Here is a 23703-nt window from a genome sequence, read left to right as displayed (position 1 = left end):
GTCATTCATAGCAAAAGGAAATACACCAGTAATTTATCTTGGCGCAAATAAGTGCAGGCGCAGTTGCAACTTTTCCTGTGTCTATATATAGTTAGCAGCCCTGTAGTTGTGGTTAAGTTGCTCAACTCATAGAAACAGCACTTTTTGGGCTGCTCATAACTTTGGTGCCATTTGACGAATCCTTGCCAAACTGCAAATTTTGTGTAAATCCATTCAGTTTTTTTTTTTTTTAAATGGCCAAAAATAAATATCTGATATCTGGGTCCAGTCTGCGGACTCATTTCATGATTCGGAGTCCGCAGACACCTCTGTACTTCTCAGAGAGTGGTGTGACGTGCACGGACATCATACGGTCCTGCTGATTGGTCAATTAGGTGTGTCAAAACATTTTAATCCAATGCCATGTTGGATTGCTAACTGTGCCCATAGTCTGCAGACATTGCGGTAAAAATATATTAAAAAACACAGCATTCCACTTTTCAAACTAATGAAACCATCTCTGAGGAGTTGGGGGGTGAGGATGGGATGGGATAGCGACAAGAAGCCCAAAATTGGCTATTTTTTTCTTCTAAAACTTCTGCGAACATTTCAGATGTTCGGGGCCAAGCCTATGATGTTCGCAAACATCTCAGATGTTCAGGGACATCCATGCATATTTCTGCATTACAGGGTTAGTGAAAATCAGTATTTTGATGGCTTATAACTTTGGCGCCCCTCAATGAAACTGCATACAAATGTGCAATATCATTCAAGACCTGACCCCGAATCATTCTTAAGTTTAGTACTGTTTTGCCAAGAGAGGGAAAAGTTAGAGGGGGTCCCAAAATGTTTGACTTATACATTTGGTGCTGTTTGATGAATCTGCACAAATGTTTGCAAAAAGATATGAGAAAAAGATTTGAATGTTTGTGCAAAATACCACATTAATTTTGTAAAGCCGGGGCTAAGTTCTATTACTATTTTTGGTATGTAAGTTTTGACAACATTCAAAAAATAAAACATGGACAGATTTGCAGCAAACTCATGCAAGGAGCATTGGTAAGGACCCAAAAGCATGGTTTTGCAAATGTGTCAGTGTTTTACTTTTTGAAAAGATTCATAATGTAGCTACAACAAATAGTGCTATACATTTGGTGACTAAGGTATAGGCAGTTGCTATAGGCAGTGTGTATACAAAAAGGGTGAGTCCCTATTTTTTGTTTAGGGGGATTGAGCTAACAACGGGACTGGGTACTGAAAGGAAAAGTTGCGCATTTAATGCCTTGGTTTCCCCGAACAGAATCAGAAACTTAAACAATTGTTTTTGGAAAGGTGTTTCATAAAAACTGTCACTTTACTAACCCTAGACACCACAAATAGAATATGTGTGTGTTTGTGTTGGACTTTTTAATTTTATGTGTTCTAATTTGTTTCTAAAGTCTGGAGGTGCCTTGTGGAAAGCACCGACCATTTAAAGAAGTGTGTAATTCAATCTATTAAAATATTATGTTTTGTACTTCGAATGCTCTCTGGACAATGATATGTCTTTATGCGACTCCTAGATAGATAAGAAAGATTTCTATCAAAAAATCCCTAGGTCCCTGACCCTTTTGCAAGGAGGACAAAAAGAGGGGTAATTGAGCTTCTGTTACTTTTCCTTTCAGCTATAGGCAGTGGCCAGATTATCCGGGTCATGCCATGACCTGGACAATCTGGCTACAGGCCATGACCTCAAGGGACCGGCAATGGGGTTACAGTGGGTGTGGCCATCATGGTAAAGGCCATGTGGTCACGTTTTTTTTTTTAAATAGAGTTAGGTTTGAATAGGGAAACACATTATGTTTGTGGCTACAGCCTGAAGTGCTGGACAGGATTGCAGCAAACATTCACAAGGGGCATCAGGAACTCAAAGCATGGTTTTGCAAATCTGTTCTGTGTTTTATTTTTTCAAAAGTGACAAAATTTAAGTACACAAAATTGTGATATAACTTTGGTGCATGGACAATGGGCTTGGCCCTGAGCAAGTAGAAATGTGCACTCAGATGTGTTATTGGGGCATGTGGCAGGCCAAATCCCAAGGTTTAAATGGAAAAACAAAGTTTGCACAGCCTGAAGTGCTGGATTGGATTACAACAAACCTGCACGAGGAGCATCAGTAAGGACCTGAAAACATGCTTTTGCAAATCTATCTTATTTTTCCAAAGTCTCAAAATCTAAGTACAAACGTGTGATAGAACTTTGGTGCATGTACAGTTGGCCTGGCCCTCGGCAAGGATGAATGCCTACTCTGATTTACTTATTGGGGCATGCGGCATGGTCGAAGCCCATGCCCCATGGATTGCAGAGACTGGCCATGGCTACAAGCCTTGAGCACTGGTCATTGGTCACATTATAAGGTTATAGTGGAGACTGAACTAGGATGCAGGGTAGGTGCAGTGGATAACGGGGGTGGTTTGCTGGGCTGGGGTCATGGTTGAGAATCATGCCCTAGGCAATTCAACCGTGACTTGCATCCTCACGTTGCGCTGCTGATAATGACACACATCATTGCAAAATATATGTTAAACAAGGTTTACAGTTCTTTCATATATGTGAAAAGAGTAATTATTATAGTAAACTATGCACCGTGATGTGACATTAGGAAACATTTCCACTCATCAAAACCTATGAAATGCACAGAAAATAGTTTCTTACAGGGACGTTATGGTTAAGTTATACTAATAAAAACCTATGAAATTCAGTGTAAAAATGTTGTTAAATGGATGTTATGGTTACAAATATACCTGAAATCCCCCAGAAATGTGCCATTTATGGTAGGCTAAGCAACCATAACTAGCACCACCACCATGCACTTCTAAGACTAACACCCAGGACATAAAAGATGACATCACAAATGCCATTGATGCCATCACTAATGACATCACAAATGGCATTAATTTTGATGAAATGTCCCTACAAGGGGTTGTGTTTATAATGTTGGTAACAGGATGTCTGATGTCAGGGGTGATCGGGAGACCTATCATGAACTAATGGTCATTATGGATAGTAAAATAATGAATGCTACCGTATCAGAGTTTTGAGTAATGTTAAACATGGAATAACCAGCTAACAGTTCAAGACTTACTACACACGTGTGTTTGTACAAACAATACATGTAAAGACCAACAATGCATGCAAATCAGCGGCACATACAGGGAAACTAAAGTAAGGGACAAAGAACCAACATCACCAGAAAATGTCAAAAACATAAAATTTCAACTTATTCATACAAATGAATTGTGTGTTTGAGGCCTGCTTATTGCCCTGTGTATGTTCACCATGAGCTGAGCTCAAACCCTAAGGAAAGTACTTCAAGAACATACAACAAGGGTAATGTCTAGATATATAGCACCTTTTCAATTTTCATATTCTGGCTGTCAGTGAACAAAAACAATTGGCCCGGATATGTGATGTCATCAGTGATGTCATCAATGACATTTGTGATGTCATTGTTGATGTCCTTGGTGTTAGTCTGAGCAGTGCACAGTGATGGTGCGAGTTATGGCTGCTTAGCTGACCACAACTGGTGATTTTTTTTTTTCTTCTGGTTTTACTTGTAACCATACTGTCCCATTACCAATGTTTTTTTCACGGAATATATATATCGCCTGGAGACTGCCCTGGGATGGTAATGGTGAGTGGTATAAATCAAAATCACACATATATATATATATATATATATATATATATATATATATATATATATATAGGGGTTCCGTAATCAAATGCAGATGCAATAGAAGCGGTCACCGCCATTAAAAGGCAGTGTGGAGGGACAGAGGCTAAAATATTCTGTAAAATACACAGTTGATAAAAAGAAGATGAAGCTAATGTAAATCTTAGGGGGGTCGGAGTTAGGGAGAGGCTATATTAAAACCCAGGGGACAATAAGGTGGGGGGGGGGCGTTTGCCATTGTTAGCACCCAGCAGGATTGGTTCCATCCATCATATGTTTGCCTAAAACTAGAATGTCTACTTTCTCCAAATTCAATTCCAGGCGCTGCTTCCACATCCTCAGCTGGTGTGAGAACACATCCAAGAGCAATAGCCGACACATTACCCCATCCATGCATTCGAAGGAGGGCTATAACTGATAACAAAGAAATAAAAAGGACTTGGACTGAATATAACTCAGCTAACAATCAAGCAATAATAACTAACTTTAAAATATCGCAACAAACATAACAGCACTTTTGGGGACTCCTTTCAGAATCATTGCATGGATTTAGCACTGAGGCAATCCTGGCAATCTTGGCTTTAGCCAATACTGTGCCACGTTTGCACAGTATAACAAAAAACACAGTTGGGGGCAGCCATTCATTGAAAGCATACGAGCGTACACCTCTGCAATGTTTGCAAAATTGCGATACCTTGCAAATACATGTGTTGCCTTAAAACACCATTGGCTGTATAGGCGCATAATAAATGCCCAGTGAGTAAATAAATAAATAAATAGACAATGAATGAATGATTCATAAATAAATAAATGATATGCATTCGTTCCAGTGCAACGTTTCTACAGTGAGGACCACCGAGGAGGAAATATGGTTTAGAGCACGTGTAAAACAGTGCTTTGCAGAAGGATACTTTTTAGCACGAGGCCCCACTTTTGGAAGCCCCTCCATCAGTGAAGCATATATTCACTGATGGAATTAGGTGAGCGCAAAAGGTGTGCTCGGGTCAACTATAGAGTAAGAGTTAAAAAAAAAAAGAACATTGTGTGTTGCAGTTTGATTTTTGTCGAAAGAATGTGCAAAGCAGAACATGCACTTATTTTTTCCTTTCACAATTTAAACATCTTTATATGAACTTTCTTAATTGCAATACTGTCACGGAATGTTCATGCACTTCTGTTGTTATGTGGAATGCCCCCCGAGGCTATGAAAAGCGCAATTATGTCTAATGCACCCGCACACTTACTATGGGGGGCACACAGATGGGGCCATTGCACACAACTCATATTCCTTTGTAATGTTGAAAAGAAGTTCAGCTCAAGGCATGGCTCATTTAAACATTCCACATTGAATGAAAGGATGCAGGTCGCTATTTTCAACCCTAAATCTTTCGCACAGCCTTGAAGACTTGCTATTTACCTGAAAATAGGCCTCACCGTCCCGGCATGCTGGTGCCTTCTTCTGGGAGGCACACACAGCGCAGCTGTCCTTGAGTGGGTTACTAATGAACAGATGCTGCCAGAGGCAAAGTCATGTATACTTAATGTGTTCTCTGGTCCTGGGAGTAGAGTGTCCTCAAAGGACCAGCGCGGCCAGTGGCCTACATAGCATCATCGATCATGGTTCTCTAACATGTACTCCCAGTGCGTTAAATGGGGGTGGTGGGACGGGGAATTGAATTATTGCCTACTGAAGATGTATATGAGGGACAGCCTTTAAGGGATTGTGGGTAATCCCAGTGAGATACCCTGTTTGTTCCCTGCAGATGTGCAGCGTTTCGCGCTACGCCACGCAAGAGTACGAGTACCGCAGCACCATCCTCTGACCTACTCCAATTGTATGATAAACTCTGTAATTACATCAAAGTAGTTTGTTTATTGGAAGGACGACATAAAATCGATGCCCTTCCACTCTCCTTAGATTGCTGAAGCTGTGCCCTGGCTGGCAGTGATGGAGAGGATGGCGGGATCAGGATTACGACTTTGTCCCTTTTTGGTTGTGAAGCTCTCAATTCCTAGACACTGTCACTTTTGTGCAGAGCGGCTCTTCTCGGGAAAGGACAGGCATCAACTTTGATCGCATTAGTTGATATCCTGCGATTCGGACACGGACTGTATTGTGAGTTGTGCTGTGCGATAAAACTGCAGATACCGTTGCTGCCGCATTACCGCACCGGAAAGTTGGAGGATGCACCTCCAGCCCTGGAGGTAAATACACCACCTTTCCACAAAAATCCCTCATAGAGTTCTATGGACTTGAATTAAATGGGAACTAACACCGCCACCGCCACTTGTAATCCAGCGGTAATACTGTCAGACGCAGTGGTGGTAACGGTAATACCGTTTGGTGGTATCTCGGCAGATTTACCACCCAGATTCCACCAAACTTGTAATGAGGCCCAATTTGTTTTATACGCTATTAAATTAGCACTTTGTTTTGTTGATGAATGATGTTGTGTAATTAGGATGCATTTTAATATCTAATTGATAAGCACGCAACCATTAAGTACTCAAGGTTACCTTTTCTCAACAACGACTCTTGTTTGCATCAGATGTCTTACTGGACTGAACTAGTCGTCTCTTGACATAACTACTGAGCTATTCCCTACATCCAAAGGCCAGCAAACTGGAATGCCAGGAAACAGGAGTCCAAGAGTGCAACAATTGGAGCTGGTCTCAAAACAACCAACCACATAAGACATGATATGATAGGTTATTTATAACGCGCTTAATACCTGGAGGTTTCTAAGCGCGGACCCGGGATCTAACCTCTTTTGCTCTGTGTTGGCTTGCTTCCGAAGCAAGCACGTTGCCGCTGAGCTATCCTCCCGAGACATGATCATCCCCGTCGTCTCCTTTCAATGACCATGACTTCACCATTGAACTGTTGTCATGGTAGCCAAATGAAGCGCATGTCTAACACTGAGGGGCTGATATACAAACAGCTGTTTGCACAGAAGGATTACACTCTCACCCATGTGCCATAGATGTCAATGTACAAGTACCTGACTCACAAAAGAGGACCAGCACTGCGGCGGAGGACATGGCTGTGGGCCCAAGGGGCTGCAGCCAGACCACCCATGTATTTACAACTATTGAGCGAGTTCCCAACATTTGAGCAGGCATTGGCTCACTGGCATCAAGTGAGTGGAAAGCCGGGGTCAAATCCTCAAAACTGGGGTTATTGGGGGCATTTACATTGATGTGCCAGCAGGGGCCCTATATCACAATATGTTCTTTATAGTTTCAACCTTTTGTGTATGGTGCTTATATAGAAAACTAAAAATAAAGTTAAACACTCATGGGAATCATGAGCATTTCAATTTGGGGGTAGACAAATAATACCAGCTCTCTTTGAGCACTCCAGGCGGTATTGTGGATAAACCACAGGATAGCACTAGGCAGGGTAGGAAAAGACCCTGAGGTCTGCTGTCTCTCCAAGGGCATCCTTGTGCTTCTGGTTGTGCTTTACTCCGTGGCAGCTCAATCCACGGTCCTTGCCTACCTGTTCCCTGCATGTGGGCTTATTCACTCAAGTGAATCCGTCGACGCAAATGCATTTGAGTGGCCACATGCAGATTGTGGGTGTTGTGTCGACTTGTGATTGCGCATGATCCACATACAAGTACGCAACCCTTTATTGGAAATCAGACCCCATGTTACTGGTTGGAATTCTGGACCGACTAGGTTGCAAGGGCGGCAAAATCCGATGGCACAGGGTTGAATCGACAGGAGTGGTGGTATACATAGTGGCAGAGTGTGCACAGAGAGCAGGCCCAACATATGTTTGGCTTTGGTCCAGGATATGGAAAAGGATGTTCTCCTGTGATCTGGGTGATGTTGAGATGCTGAGGCATGTGCTTTTAAAGTGATGTGATTGACATGAAATTGAAGAAGTGTTGGAATGACACAATATTTCAATTACTATGAAAAAGTACATAGTTGAAATTGTGCATGTTCTGCATTTATTTGAGAGGCAAGGAAGAGCGTTTATCTGGTGCAAGACAATAGTTGAGGGAGGAACCCCAAAACAATGAGTATTTTGCTGTGGTAGGCCATGATTAGCAGTGATGATAAAATCCAGGTGGTGTGGAGGAGGAAGGGGCAAGACACTGGGGACTTTACAGGATGATCCCGCACTGTATGCAATGAGAGTCATTGTATAGGTCCTGTGGATCAGCAAACCTGGAGGGAAAAGTCGCAATACACATTTGCCGCCCCTTTACTGACCCGCAGGATGTTCACTCGTTTGACATGTGCATTTCTTAAGCTAAATGGACACCCTGCCTCTCTGAAACTTGAGGAGAACCATCGCTTGTTCCGGAAGCACCTCAAGACCTTCCTCTTTGCTTCTGCTTTCTCTCCTCCTCTCCCCTGCTGAACTCCTGGCTGAATCTGAAATTGCACTGGTTACCTGGCTACCCTCTAATCTCGAGCCCAGGACCCCGGCCCGCCATTGCACACCTACACTGCCCCCTTGGACACCCTTGCACTCGGGGACTGTTTCTGTATCCCTACAGCCCTTTCTAGCACTTGACACCTGATGTCGGCACTTACCCTTGCACTGGCCACCAGCTGGCCGTACTTTTATTTATTGCCATTATTTATTGACTGTTATCCTATGTACTGCACTGCCCCTCCCCTTTCCCACTTGCACGTTTCCCCTCCCCCCTGCACAATCTCAATGGCACCTGGCATAGTAGGATCGTTATCTCTTTCTTCCCTCTGTTTCCCCTCCCTTGCCTCATCGCGCCTTGAAACACTTGTATATAGGCACGTTATAAATGCCATAGCATATCATATCATACCACCCGTCCACCGCCAACAGATCCACTGGGGTTTCCACCAGCGTGTGAAATATCCAGTTGTCATTTCCACCTGGTGAAAGCGGGCAGATTCCATTGGAGTATTTGATACAGCAAGTCTCCATCGTTGATTGTGGGAGGCATTTACACAGTCTCTGAAAAGCAGTGTAAAAAAGAAAGTGTAAACCTGGAAACCTCCACATCCTTTGTCTACAGTAAATCTCAGAAGTTATGACTATTGAGTTGAGGGCACCTTTTTGTAAGAAATGCACCCCACATCAGTTACAATATTTTACTAAGAGTTGGTGAGGGTGGGATTGAGGATTATGCAGGAGGGGTGAGACCACTGTAGATGACAGGTTCTCCCTTGATAGCAACCTCTCTTAGAGGCCACTCTTGAAGTCCAGTACAATGGGCCTCATTATAGGTTTTGTAGTATCCAGAACGGTAAATCCGGTGGGATGCCGGCAACAGTAGGTTAATCCCCATTCTATGGAGTCCATAGGACCCTATGGGGGGATTGCTGGGGTGCCAGAATTTCCTGTTGTTTTTTGCCCGTGGGGTGCCTGACTTATTTCCAGCTCTTGGTTGGAGGTAAGTCAGGCACCCCACCAGCAAACTGTACTTTGGCGGTGCAGGAAAAGTGGCAGTAACAGAATTACTGCCACTGTTTTCTGGCATTGCCAAACTTGTAATGAGCCCCAATGTCTTTGCTCTCGATGTAAGAGGTTAGGGAGATCCAGTGGAAGGGGGTCAGCAGGGTAAAGAAGCAGAAGCAGGTGGCAGTGCCAGGGGAACATGGAACCAACAGACTGATGAACACTTTCAAGTTCAGGATAAGAAGTGGTGAAGCAACAGAGGTTCAATCCCTATGTCCGCACTTAGAAACCTCTGGATATTAAGCGCTCTGTGTATTAAGCGCGTTATAAATAACCTATCATATTATATCATAAATGGACCAGTGATACATATAGAGCCACCTCAAATCAGGTGCTGGGAAGAGGTGCGAGAGGAATGTGGAAGCTTGTAGAGTGCGCACATGGCAGCTTTAGGTTTTTAGTAGAGTGGTAGGTGGTGGTGAGTAGTGTTTTCATGTATATTCTGTATGCTTATCCACACCACCATGGCAACAGAGGTAATTCATTGCTGAATCTTATGTTCACTGTCACAGAGCACCTCAAAGTTGCAAGCTTTGGGGATAGGTTCCGAAGGTCAAGAGGAAGGACCGTGTGAAAGTGATGAGAGAATAGATGTTGAGACCAGGGAGGTTTGTGGCGACAGTGTAAGACTGTAGCACTGCAGGTAAAGCACTGAACAGCCATCTTGTGCTGAATTCAGAACCACAGTTAGATATGCCAGAGGACATGGCAGGTGTGAAGGAGGGGAAGGAGAAGAATATGTGGGTATTGTCAGCAAATAAGTGGTAAGAGACGCTAAAGCAAGATATTTGCTTACAGAGAGAGGACGTGCATGGTGTAAAGTGGGCCAAGAAAAGACCCTTGAGCAACTCCCTCTAGAAGGCGGCTGACAAAGAAAGTGCCACTCTCCCAAGAGATGTGAAAGCACTCATCCTCGAGGTATGTGGCGAACAAGTCCAGGGTAGAGATTATGATACCAGTGATAGAGAGGGTAGGATGGCGAGAGATGGCATGATTACCAATGTTGAATGCAGCAGAGTGATCAAGCAGAGTGATACTTGTGGGCGTTTTGGAACTATAAGCAGTGGTAAGAATGTTGGAAATGTGTACAAGTGCTGTTTCTGTGATGTGCCTATTTCCGAGACCAGAGCGGAGGAAGTCTATCTATCTATCTATCTATCTATCTATCTATCTATCTATCTATCTAGAATATGTCTATCTATCTATCTAGAATCTATATCTATCTATCTATCTATCTATCTAGCTATCTATCTGTTTATCTATCTAGAATCTGTCTATCTAGCTATCTATCTATCTATCTATCTATCTATCTATCTATCTATCTAGAATCTGTCTATCTAGCTATCTATCTATCTATCTATCTATCTAGAATCTATCTATCTATCTATCTATCTATCTATCTATCTAGTATCTGTCTATCTAGCTATGTATCTATCTATAAATTATTTCTATTACGCCACACACCCGAAGGCCTCAGGGTGCTCAGTCAGAGTCTGGCGGCTTCCAGTACAGAAATACACAATTCCTCAAGAATGTTAGAGTAGTGTGATAAGAGGGAGTAAGGCTTTTTTTTAGGATGAATTGGATGATAGCTATTTTTTTTTTTAGCATGGAGGGGCTTTCTCAAAGGAATGTAAGAGCTTACTGGAGGGAAGAAGATGGAGCAGGTTCGGGGTTCTTGGCTCTTATATTTCTATGAATCATAGAGGTCCATTGGAGTGCAAGATGTGTTGGGAGCGTGAATAGTGCGTGCCAGTTCACTAGGGTTTGTCTGAAGAATGAGAGTAGAAAGGAAGTGAATAGGTAATGCGAGGTGTGAGAAGGGTGGAGGGAGATGATATTTGGATAGTCAGATAAGATCTTATTTTGTAAACTTTAAAGGCGTGGTAAGAGCAAAATGACTATGCCGATAGAGAAGGTGTGATGGATAATACATAAAGTGTGAAAGCATGGCCGGGAGGGTAGAGTAGCGTTTACAGGATTAGCCAGGCGTCGTTGACTTCAAAGCATGGAGCGAGCAAGAAGATAGTCCTTGTGGGAGCAAAGGATATCAAATCAGCAACACTTCTGCATGTGCTGCGAATGAGGTTTCATGGAGGTCCTCTGATGCTGGACTGGAGGGAATGAACCAAGTTGGGGTGCAAGAATGAGAGGAGATGAAAGCTCAAGCTGGATAATCTTCTCACAGGGTGCAGCGAGGACAGCATTGAAGTCCTTGAGACTTGCTCAGTAGAGCTGCTGTGACCTGTAGAGAGCCAGGAGGACAGACTTGACTTCAGCTAGGTTGAGAGCTCTGGAATCAAGCTTGAAATTGTTCTTAGTAATGGGTGAGCTTGGGTTGAAGGAGAGTGAAGGGGGGAGGTATATGGAAAGCTGCAGTCGGGGGTGATTGAGTCAGCTAGAGGAATCAGTTGAGGGGGAGCTGTATTGAGGGGTGGGGGTGGCTAGGTGAAGGTAGTACCATGAGTGTGGTAGGCTGGTTCTGGAGGGTGTGTGTTCGTATTAGCTTGTTTAAAACATCTAAAGCTTGTTAGCCTGTTCTCAATTCTCCCCTGCTCTATTTACCAAGATCCAACAATGCTGTAATAAATTTAAATCATAAAATAAATTTGGATTCATCATATTGTGTACGAATGTCCATGAATTAATCGAAACAAGCAATGTCCGAAGGAGAAAAAAATGAATGTTATGTTACTGAAAATTACTTTTGGTTTTCTATCCCATGGATATTTCGGACAATCCGCTTCCCCCCACCCCATTACAATGTGGTCTGCACACCTTCTTGTCTGCTGCCATCTCCTGCATCCCTCTGCAATGCCGGTTCCCTTCACTTACGTGGATGTGAACCGGCGCCACATGGTCCTCTTCTCTTTTATTTCTCCCCTAACTTTATTTCAAACGGGTGCAGGGGGACATTCCTGCAACCCCGTTGACATTATAGCAAACAAGGGTGCGGGGGACACTCGCACAGCCCACGCTCCCCTTGTTCACTATAATGCCACCGAATGTGTGATTTGTTCAAAATGTTCGACCTTACAGCCGAAATTTGAACAAATCTCACAGGTCTGACCTGGTGGCATACCGGCACCCGCAAGAAGACCGCAACGGATGCACTGGCACCATTCGTGAATGGTGCCGGTGCACCCGTCCTCCCCATTTCCATTGAGTCCAATGGGGCTCAGATGGGAATAGGGAGTAATAAATACTGGCACCGACAATGGGCAATTACTGGGTCCATCAGGGCTGGAATGCCCTGGTAATTGCCCATTGCTGGGTACCGGTAAATTCATGACTCTGGCGGCACCCGTGACGGTATTTACCGTCGTGGCTACCGCCGGAATCATAATGAGGCCCATTGCCCTGTTCTATTACAAACATACCTAGTATGCAAATATTGCCTGGTAAATCTCTATTTTCTTTTACATTCACAACTTGCATGTATTATTGGGCAGGCAGCCTGCTTCACTGCCACTAATGCCAAGGAATCGCATATCTGTGAAAGATGATTATCTTTAATTATGCATACCCCACCTAAGAAGGTGGGTCCTTAAAAGTCCTGCCTCATAGGTAGGATTGCCACATTCAAGTCTGGGCATCTATGCTTGCATGCCAAGGAGTGCAATTCCCAACATGGAAACAGCCTCTCTGCATAGTGTCTATGTAGTCACACAGGCTGTGCTTTATTTCAACGTTATGATGTTCGGTCCGCTAGTATACTAATATTATATACGTTCCGGCTACCTTCTAAGGAAGCATGATCAACCCATATATGTCTACCTGATTGGTCAAAGTGGCGAAAGCTGTAGCGATGATTGGAAAATTGACTGTTTGTTACTGGACGAGAGGATTCCGGAGTCATTCCCTCTGCTCTTTCTTTCAGAAATCCAAGATCTCCACTTTTGAGAAAATGTGGGCTTTCATGAGCAGCAAGCCTTCAGCCCTCGTTAAAAATAACGAGGAAGGAATCCAGCGGGTCCTCACGGCTGATTACGCTTTGCTAATGGAATCAACCACGACAGAGTACATCACACAAAGGAACTGCAACCTGACCCAGATTGGAGGGCTAATTGATTCAAAAGGCTACGGGATTGGAACGCCAATGGGTAAGTGACATCGAGGGTAATGTGCACCCAGCCTAGCAGAGAGGAACTCTCTTCAGTGTGATCATGGTCATGGCTTTCGGCAATGCAAGTCAAGAAGCGTGTGAGATATGTCTGAGCCAATTCCCTCTGCAAAAGCGTTCTAGGGGCAAATCAAGCAGAAACTCTCTAGGCAACCCATGTGATGATTGTGTGCTTAATTTCGTACAGGACCCTCTGCCTACTGTGTTCACATGGTTTTGATTTTCTTATGGCTATCACAGTTTTACTATTTCTTAGTGGTATATGTAAATTGTTTCTTTTGCCAAATGTGTTGGAACTCAAAGTGCCAACTTCAGAAGTTTGATTCGACTCTGTTGCACCTTGAATCTGTGACGTGCAGGTTCAATGCAAATTACAATGCTGCATTTATAACAATGTAAGCTATTTGACAGGCTATTTGTGAAAGGTTACTATAGAAAGGCCTGTATTTTTTTTTCATTCTTTTTGCAAACTATTTTTATCGGACGTTGTATAGGACTACAGTATGAAGGTAATTTATTGAATTCGAATCCTTCATCCGTTTCCCATCCTGAACAGGCATTGATCTAAAAATAACCTGGGTGCATTGAGTTTTCATAGCTGTGGCCTCTTATTTTTTGGGGTTTTCCTACTTTAGTACAGTAACTCTTACAAAATTTCAATATGACCGTCCTATGCAATTCCTAGACGAGGCCTTCCATAGTGTTGTTCACCAGAAGATGTCCTCTTATTTTTTTGGGTTGTCCTACTTTTGTACAGTAACTCTTAGACAAATTCAATATGACCATCCTATGCAATTCATAGACTATAGGCCTTTTATAGTGTTGTTCACCAGATGATGTATTAAGATGTTGCATACAGTATCCACAGGGATTCACCAAGGATCATATAGGAAAACTAAAAAACTCAGGATTGCACACAATATAGCCCTGTAGAACTAATATCCCACTGATCCGTGTTTGCTTTTCAACCATACAGGCTCACCGTATCGCGATCGAATCACCATAGCGATTCTCCAACTTCAGGAGGACGACAGGCTACACATCATCAAAGAAAAATGGTGGCGTGGGAGCGGCTGCCCTGAGGAAGAGCGCAAGGAAGCCAGTGCCCTGGGCATACAGAGCATGGGCGGGATTTTCATTGTGCTCGGGGGTGGCTTAGTGCTGTCTGTGGTGGTGGCGATAGGCGAGTTTGTGTACAAGCTTCGCAAAACAGCAGAGCGAGAGCAGGTAATGATACATTCCACCAATGACTTTAAGGTGTGGGTCACTGACACTTTTACGAGAGGCAGAAGAGCAATTTCACACTGGCCTGATATATGTGCTGAAAATGAATTTGATGGTATAACACACCAAAAGTCCATTCCGGGTCTTTCACAGAACAAGCTATCCCATTCCGGAAGTTGTAGTTTACCCCTGAGTCACGTCTCTTGAACCAAATAATTGATTAAAATGGACTATAATTAAACCATTATTGACCCTAATTTTCAAACAGACAACTGTGCTCTGCTTTTATGCTTTTGCTAGTACTTTGACACATAATTAAATACAGAGAAAGTACTCAACACTTTTTTTGGTACATAGTCTTCTTTAATAGGTTGCAGCCAAACCGTGTTTCGACATATACAAACATGTCTTCCTCAGAGCTTTTGTTCCATTGAACCAATCCAAATGTTAGCATTAACATCACAGATATTGACTTCAGCAACTTAAAATATGCCATATTTCACATTACTAACCATTTAGTTATTGAAATTCACATGTACAGCTACATCCATATTTGTTTGCAAAAAGCAGATCAAATATAATTCCCAGCATAGGTTACAAGAAGCATGGAGAAAGCATACACAAGTCTCATGTTACTTGTCCATGTCAGCATCAAATAATGTAAAAACACAAGGCATTTATATTGCCCATGCCTGACAATAAGTCACCCTATTTTGCTAGTGCCTGTGTCCACCACTATCGTCATGCGTCCACCACCAAGACACCAACCCACAAACCTCATTTTAAAAGTGAACTCCAAATTGGTTCTCCATCCTATAGCCTGAATAAATCTGAAAGGAAAATCCTTCTCAGATAATAGGTGCTTTTATCACCTACAGCAAGTGCTTCAATGTTTATGATTGGTCATTCATAAAGTGGAATAATTACCAGTATAGTGTTCAAAATAACCCCCATTTCTGCTCTCTTCAGTATCCTATCCGATTCTTGGAGCCCCCTGATTATCATCATGCCCTGCAAGATTAAGGGGGTAATTCATGGATTATTTGCACCAAAAAAAACGGGATTTGTGCGCCATTCTGCCCACACATCCCCATCTGTTAAACAGGGATTTGCAGGCAGAATGGCGCACAAATCCCGTTTTTGTTGGCGCAAATAATCCATGAATCACCCCCTAAGTGTTCATGGGCTCAGTGACCTACCCATAAAGGTTTTTTGCCCCAAATTCAATGTATGCTCTATGTGAGGTAATGACCTTAATTGTGTTAACAGAATCGCATAATCTTCATCTATTCTCTCTGCTGATATGTTCCATTTGAAATTGTTTTGACATGAATGATCTTCAAGTCAAGTTAAATGTCAACTGAAAGGTTTATTTAGTTTGAGATCATGTTTTCAATGTTATGTCACTTGTCCAGAGACCTTTAATAATCCATAAATGATCATAAATGTTTTTCCATTCAGGCCTACATCACATTTCTTCATGCAGAAACAACAAGTAGGGGGCATTTCACATTTAAATAATAATACAAAAAAAAGCTATCACTTAATTGATGGACTCATTATTGTTCATAAAACAGGTTTCCATGTTGTCAATCTGCCTGGAAATTCGTCTGGAAAAGTCAAAGCTGCCCCGCTGCCCCAACTACTTAAAAAGAAGTTCATCCAGCTCTAGTGTCTTGAGATGGCTGTTGGTTAATTGTTTCACGCATGCCCCCAGGATTAGTTCAGCGAGCGATAAACTGTCCCTACCTGTCTCACTTTAGGTCAGTCGGTCAATAATGTGTTTCAAATATTTGAATAAATTATACTGCAGCTCTTGTCAGTGATAGTTTTAATGAAGCCACTAGGGTCAAAAAGGTTCCCACAATTTCAAGTCATAATATTCACATAACTTGAGGTTTTGATTACATGATTGCCTTCAACATATGTTCAGTTCATGGTGGTGTTGTTTGAATGTTAACCCTGATATGTTATGCTATAAACATTTATAAAGCACACTACCGCCTAAAGCCATCTTGGTGCTGGGAAACCACAGTATGGATCAACTCATTCTGATTTAAAATAAAAAGGTTTTCAGAGACCTCCTAAGTTCAAGATGGTCCGTAATCGGCTTTAGTGCGGGTGGGAGGGTCTTGCACAATTGGGCTGTTGCCACCGAGAAGGCCCGCCCTCAGCCTAGCGCGCCTATAGGTGGGGACCAACAGATACTCTGGGGATACAAATGAATAACAAGACGCATACAATAAATTATCTTCCAGATTATGTTATTTTAAGAAAGTAGGACACGAGCTAAGAGCGAGAAAACAAAAATTCTAGGGGCAGTGTTTGATATAGGTTGTTGATTTTATCTTTGGGGAACACGACCACTGTTAAGAATATTCTATTTCAAGGGCTCTGTTTGTTTATGAAACTCCTTGCCTGCAATTGGGACCTCTACTTTAAAGAGATTAGTCATAGATCTTGTTTCATGTATTGAGTGAGAAACAATGGGGGCAAATGGGAAAAGGTTGATGAACCATGACCCTACAGTAGGGTACTTGGTAGCTGGTGTCCAAAGAAGCCCAATTACAGGTCTTCACAGAGTAGCTGAGTAATAACCTTACATTGCATTGGACGTTCCTAGAGAATGGTGCGACTGAGCCACTGAAGATAGGGTGTTTGCTATTGAAACCTGAAAGGAGATTTCTGGGGTGCATTCTGAAATTCCCTGTTCAGAGTGTAATTTGGCTGATGTGAAAGAATAATATGTATAGCATAGGATACTCGACCTTGTCTTACCCATGATGGGCCTTCCAGTGGACTGCAGCACACATTTCATACAATGGACACTCACTTCCAGATGGTAGGCCTATTGTTCTGTGAAATACTAGGGACAGAACTGGTGAACAGCATACTCAATTTCCTTGTTAGATGCAGGGATGACGTTAATGTCATTGAGGGGACAATGTAAATACATTGTTAATCCTTTTAGGAGATTCAAATGCTGCAGCCTCTTTGATGAGCAGGGTGTTTAATTCTCCATGAAGCCATAGTAACCAAAGATATAGCCAAGAGAGAGAAATGTAAAAGTGGTTGGGAGAACGTCTTGAAGAGACAGCTCCTAAACACACTGCGGCAGAAGACATGTCCTCTCACATCTCATGGAGAGGATTCTGCCCATTCATTGACACATTCCATTAATATTCTCTACAGGTGGGTTCTCAACCAAGGCCAATTAGCAAAGATGTTTGAGGCCATGTCCGGCTGATTCATAGACAGTGCGGAGAGTAACCAACTTCTTCCATCTCTGGAGGTAGCGCCCAAAAATGCAGGTTTACTCGTCTGCAATCTTAAACTAGATCAAAGACCAGGCAAATACCAAGCTTTATAAATGTATTCAGGTTCCCACCTTAGGAATGTTCTACATATGGATTAATATTCCTAGAATGATTGAGTTCAGTTTCAGGGCAGATTGGATCGAACTTGTACATTACACCCCAACATCGCCCCATCTACGATGGAACCTATTGGCTGCAAAATGTGTTTATGTTTCAGACATATTCACACCAAAGACACACACTTATCTAGCCAATGATCATCTCCACAACTTTATACCGGTGTGGTGGTTGTTCTCGGTGAAGCACATCAATCTGCAGACCAGAGACTTCTGAGAAATCACAAGCCTATGCTTCGTTGTTGGTAGACTTGCCTCTTGCATTGTCTAAAGATATAAGGACTCTCATGCCCTGCCCAGATAACACTGTAAGGTATTGGTCCTAAAACAGATATTGATAGAGAAGCTCTCTAGTATGGATGTTTGAATGCAGATCCGGTGGAACACTGTTGCCTAATAGAACCTGTATATTTGGAATCAGCCAATGCTCTTTGTTTGCATTCAGTTTTGTATATTGAGTAGCCTGTCTTTGAATAGGCTCCCTGGCTACTCATTTCCTGTTTTGAGGAGTTTTGGAAAATAGGACAAAATGGACTGTATTTCTAGGCCTAATGCTTATGAATATTAATAAGAATCAGCATTGACCTACAAGGATTTATTTGAACTGTTCTTTTTTCAATAAAAATGCATTTAATAAAAAAACGTTCTCTTTCTCCCCTCCCCCCTTGAACCCCCACAGAGATCTTTTTGCAGCACCATGGCTGACGAAGTCCGATTGTCAGTGACCTGCCAGCGACGAATCAAACACAAATCCCAGCAGCCGCCTGTCATGGTGAAGACTGATGCCGTCATAAACATGCACACATTCAATGACAGGAGGCTCCCTGGGAAAGATAACATGACTTGTAGCAATTCTGGATTGACGCCTGTATTTCCATAGAACATAAGACTCTGTGACTGCTTAAGCGATGCACATTCTCACTGAAAGAGCAAAGCCCGGTTAGGTTCAATTTAAAGAACAAGGCCTTTAATACTACACACCCATCATCTAAAAATGAGCATCGTCAGCATGGATTACACTCTGTTCGTTTGTTTTTGTTTGTTTTCCAAGCCAAGGCATAAAGACTTTGGGCCTCTTGATGTCCAGACATGCTTCACCTGGAGTATGATGTTTACATTATGAGCAAATAGAGGCAACAGAGATTAAAGCGGACCTGGGCTTCATCGGAAACCAAGGAGAACACACTCGTCTTCTTTGAGCATGGCAATAAAAGAAAAGTGTTTTTGATTATACAGGTGTTAGCTCATGGACAGTAGAGGTGTGCATCGATTCCGAAGTTTCATCCGCAGCACATTTATTGTAAATCTTAAACAAAATGTGATTGTCATAGCTGCTATTTCTTCTGAGCAGCTTACTGTGCCCTTTTACCTCAACTGCTGTGCTGCCTTCCTTGTTGTCAACAAGGAGTCCACCAGAGACAAGGCGATAACAGGGGAAAGGTACGATATGTCTGAATCAGACAGCTGGCAAAGATGGGTCACGGTATCGCGGGCACAGCTAGGAACATCCCAATGGGAACAAGATACGGTTTCCAGGAGAGAAACAAAAGTGCAAGGAGCCAACATCTTATCCAGAATTGGAAACCCTCCAAGATATTTTCTGAAACACTGAAGAAAGGCTAGAACGTCCAGCCTTAGAAGTCTAGACAGAGTGTTCATAAGGTCACTATACCCCATCCTGTTTGAAGGAGTGCACACAATGGGAATGCCCCAAGACCTCATCCAAACAAGGATACTCCAAACCCTCCATCTTCTTGAAGTCAGTGTCACCAGCAAGCAGCCAGCTGGTAATGTGAACCAGCACCATTGCATTGACATTGCCATTTTCCCCTTTTTAATGTTTTAACCAAGTTTAGTTGGTCCTTTTGAAATGAACAATTGGCATTTTTATGATTTTCAAAATCAAATAAGATCGCGACAAAAGCAAATGGTCTAAGAATTACCAAAGACATATCTGCTTAAGCGAAGACGTCTTTGAGTTGGATGTCCCATCCATGTCATCCAAACTCTTTGGTATTGATGAAATTGGTTACGAGCTTGCTTCTCGTACAGATGTCTAAAGGCTAGGTGGGTTATTAGATGCTGTTCCAACGTAATCAGTATTTTTGTAAGCAAATTAGGAGATGTACACTGAGGAAGATAATGGTTATGAAAAATGACAGATCACTTTACAACCTTTAAAAGAATTTTCCAACTCCTGATACTGTAACTATAGAATTCTTGTGGTGCTGGCAATAATCATCAAAGAGGCATTTTGCTCACAAACATACATTTATTAATGTGCCAAACCTGGGAAATAGGGCATCAGATGTAATCTCTGAAAGAAAATGTCCATTACTCTTGTCTGAAGCAGCGCAATCCAGGGGTAAGTCATTCTTCAGTGCTTTCTAAGTTGTTGGTGGAGCTAGTCCCTTAAGTAGAAATCTTGGGAGATGAGAAAACCTAATAAATTGGAGAAAATACAATGCAGATTTGTTGCACCAAACATTGACTTTCCTGTTTGTACAGGTGTAATTATGGTTTAGCAAGCCACTTCACTTCCTATCACCAATAACAAGCCATATCACCTTCTGATGTTATAGTTTAATCTCTTCAAATCCCTTCCACGATAATGAAGAAAAGAAAGATATTTTTTATCGAGGGTGTTTAGTGTTAAGTAAAAGAAGGGATAGGTGCAGCATTCATTAAACAATCTTAAATTACAGAAAGCACCATCAATGCTTGACTTACAGAACTGCCCTTATTTCGTGGCCAGGGTGAGCATAAACACTGCACCCATGTTTGATTTCTGAAAGAAAAGTAATGTAAGCATTTTGGTTACTGAATAGAGGTCTATATGTTTGACAATTTCACTGGAAAGTTTTAGGCAAACATTGTACATGCTAAATCACTGGTCTCACTAAAGAGACCCAAATAATGGATCCATTGGAAAACATCTATTGTCATTTACGGTTACCGAATATTTGGAAATCTTGTGTTTCAGCTTTTGTGATTATTCCCACCATACTGCTCTGTATGACTGCCCCATTGTGTACCCTCATGTACTTCCATGTATGTATCATTGTTAAAAACAAATATTATTCTGAGCAGTGTTTTTTAAGAAAATATGTCATTAGAAGATATTCCTATTTTTCTAATGTGCCAAGAATTATATTAAAAGTTGTCTAAACTCGCCCAAACTTTAGTAGTATACATTTCTGCCATTGTGTATAAAGGCTCTAAGATTGTATTAATTAAATGTTTATTCCAAGTTCTATACATTTTCAAAATATATAAGTAGAGCACCCAGCGGTTGTCAACCTTGTTTGTTGTGTGCTGGAAAATGAAAAATTCCTTTAATCATCAAGTTTTAACAAAACGTACGACTAGATGATATTCCCGGCAAGCACTTAGCTGTTTTGGCATCTATAACACATCTACAACACAATCATATTTTTATATTTATCGTATTTCTAATAAAATTGCATGGAAGAGTGCCACAGTTCTCCTTCATTGTCTGAATCTAAATTTTAATCTATCCAGTGAAATATGGTACATCTCATTAAAGATATTGCATTCTTGGTTTGTACTCCAATCCTATCATTAGCATCTCTAAATGTCAATGGAGGATATTGTGCATTAGTTTTTTCTTACCATGACATTAAAATGATTTGGTATTATTTGCAACATAAGCTTAACTATGGTTCATTGATGGGAAATACATAACTATGATAAGACCCACGCATACATACAATATCTGCCTTAGAATGGCAAGTTAATTGTTGGGTTATTGTTCTTAGACTGTGATTATTGTTACACATTGTGTGAATTCACTGATCTGCACATCTTGGGCAGACTCCTTAAGAGTGTGTATATCCACCCTGTAAGAAATTGTTCTGTAGAAAACTCATTAATGGAAGTCAAGATAGCTGTGTTGCACTTGACGATGATGGAAAATGGTTATTTTCAACTGTCCCAAGCAAATCAAACAAAGAGTCCTTGGGAGACTTTTCTCCTTACACTGTATGCACATCACACATAAAGATAAATTAATATCAGTTCAGTTACAGGCTCTTGCATTGAACACGTTTACTATGTATACAGTAATAATACACAAATGGAAATATTCTTTAAACACATTTAACCAAGTGTTAAGTGTCTTAAAGTGTCATATGATGATGGTTAAATATGAAAATGTCTCCTATTGTTTTGAATGGGTTCTTACCAAGAAAGGTCTGGTATCCTAACAGGTGTGTGCCTACCCGGTGTGGACTAATATGACTAATATGATATCGCTCTTTAGAGAAAAGCTGCAGTGGTGCTGTTATAAATAATGTATACTATTGTTCAATTGAAAGTTATTCATATGATAGTGCCCTTCTTTGAGTAAGTACAGAGGTGGTTGTGTAGTCCAATTTGCTAGAGTTATGCTAATTTGAGTGGTGGACAGCAAGGAATCCATCATTGGGCATAACAAATTATTGGTCTGAAATTAGGAGCTAAGTAAATAAAGGTTATTCCATTTGAAAATCCCTGTTCTTTTAGCATTTAGGAATTTCTACAGCAATAAATCACAATCATTTTTGGAAATACATTTTGCTCATTATTTCTTTTTTTTATAGTTTCATGTTTAATTTTCTTCAACAATTGCAAATTGTCAGGCATTTTTAAGATAGAATTCGGATTGCTTTTGAAGACAAAGAGGGTTGTCTTGTGTTCAAAGACTCCTTTGTGCCAAATCTAAATCAACAAAAACAACACATGTGTCTATGGGAAGCACCCACCTCAAAATGACACTTGTCAAACTTCTCAACTTCTACTCTTACTGCAGGGTGGTTGTCCACCAATCAAATGTTAGCACAATTCCATGTAACAGCAGATTTTGATCCACACCATCCATCATAACTAATCAAATCATGTAATGTACTACAAAATTCAGTGACAGCAAGACACAAACAGAATGTAAATACAAGTGGGGAGAGACCCGTTTCTACTGAAAGACTCAGTCCCCCTCTACCCAGCCACAGTAGGAGGGGATGGTGTGTAATTTAACTGTGAACCTGAGGAGTCTAGAAACACAAGCAGTCAATGTGCAGGACTCAATTGCTAGTCATCGGCCCTCGTTCCAACCCAGGCGTTAAGGGTTTAACGGCGCCGTCAGTGCCGCTAACCCTTAACGCCTGATTTCCACCTTAACGCCTGCTTTTAGCAGGCGTTAAGTACCAAGGCGCGAAGCGTCCTTGGCGCTAATTACGGCACCGTAATTTACGGTGCCGTAATTAGCGCCTTCCCCACTCCCATTATGCCCAATGGGACAAAAATGGGAATGGGGAAGGTTAAATGGGGATTGGGGATTTACCGCCCCACTCAACTTGGAATGGGGCGGTAAATCCACCATCCACCATGGTGTAAACAGAGTTTACACCATGGTGGTAAAGTAGGGAACTTACCACATGGGTTGGAATGAGGGCCATCATCTTCTTAATGTGAATTTTGAGACATGTTTTTATTTGCATAACAAAGCCAATGCACCATCTAGTCTCCTCTGGCTACAATTCAAGGAAACAAAAACAAACAAAAACAATAGTGCAGCTTTTCAATTGTATTGATTCCTTTTCGATGTTGACTGCTTGTTTGACACTTATTTGTTCTGTTCAACTGCAAAAACAATCTCATCATGTATAACTGTAGGCTGTATGTATGTGACAAGGGATGACTAAAAGCAGGTTATTATCACACATGTCTTTGTGTGTCTTTTAGGGGCTGGATTTATTTGTGCCAAAAAACGC

General features: G+C 41.7%; 1 protein-coding gene across 2 annotated transcripts in view; it reads left to right on the top strand.

Moving 5' to 3' along the window:
- GRIK3 (glutamate ionotropic receptor kainate type subunit 3) overlaps positions 1-22506 on the top strand; it is a 1124179-nt gene extending 1101673 nt beyond the window's left edge. For both annotated transcript variants that reach the window (XM_069622638.1, XM_069622639.1), the window contains 3 exons: positions 13036-13258; positions 14255-14505; positions 18615-22506. In XM_069622638.1, coding sequence (XP_069478739.1) covers positions 13036-13258; positions 14255-14505; positions 18615-18815 — 675 coding nt within the window. In that variant the 3' untranslated portion in view covers positions 18816-22506. The remainder of the gene's footprint in view (positions 1-13035; positions 13259-14254; positions 14506-18614) is intronic.
- The last annotated feature ends 1197 nt before the right edge of the window (positions 22507-23703 follow it).

This window comes from Ambystoma mexicanum, chromosome 11 (genome assembly GCF_040938575.1).
Source record: "Ambystoma mexicanum isolate Mex_15411 chromosome 11, UKY_AmexF1_1, whole genome shotgun sequence".
Taxonomy (NCBI): Eukaryota; Metazoa; Chordata; class Amphibia; order Caudata; family Ambystomatidae; genus Ambystoma; species Ambystoma mexicanum.
Note: the sequence above shows the minus strand (reverse complement) of the source record. Positions and strands in the feature narration are given on the sequence as shown.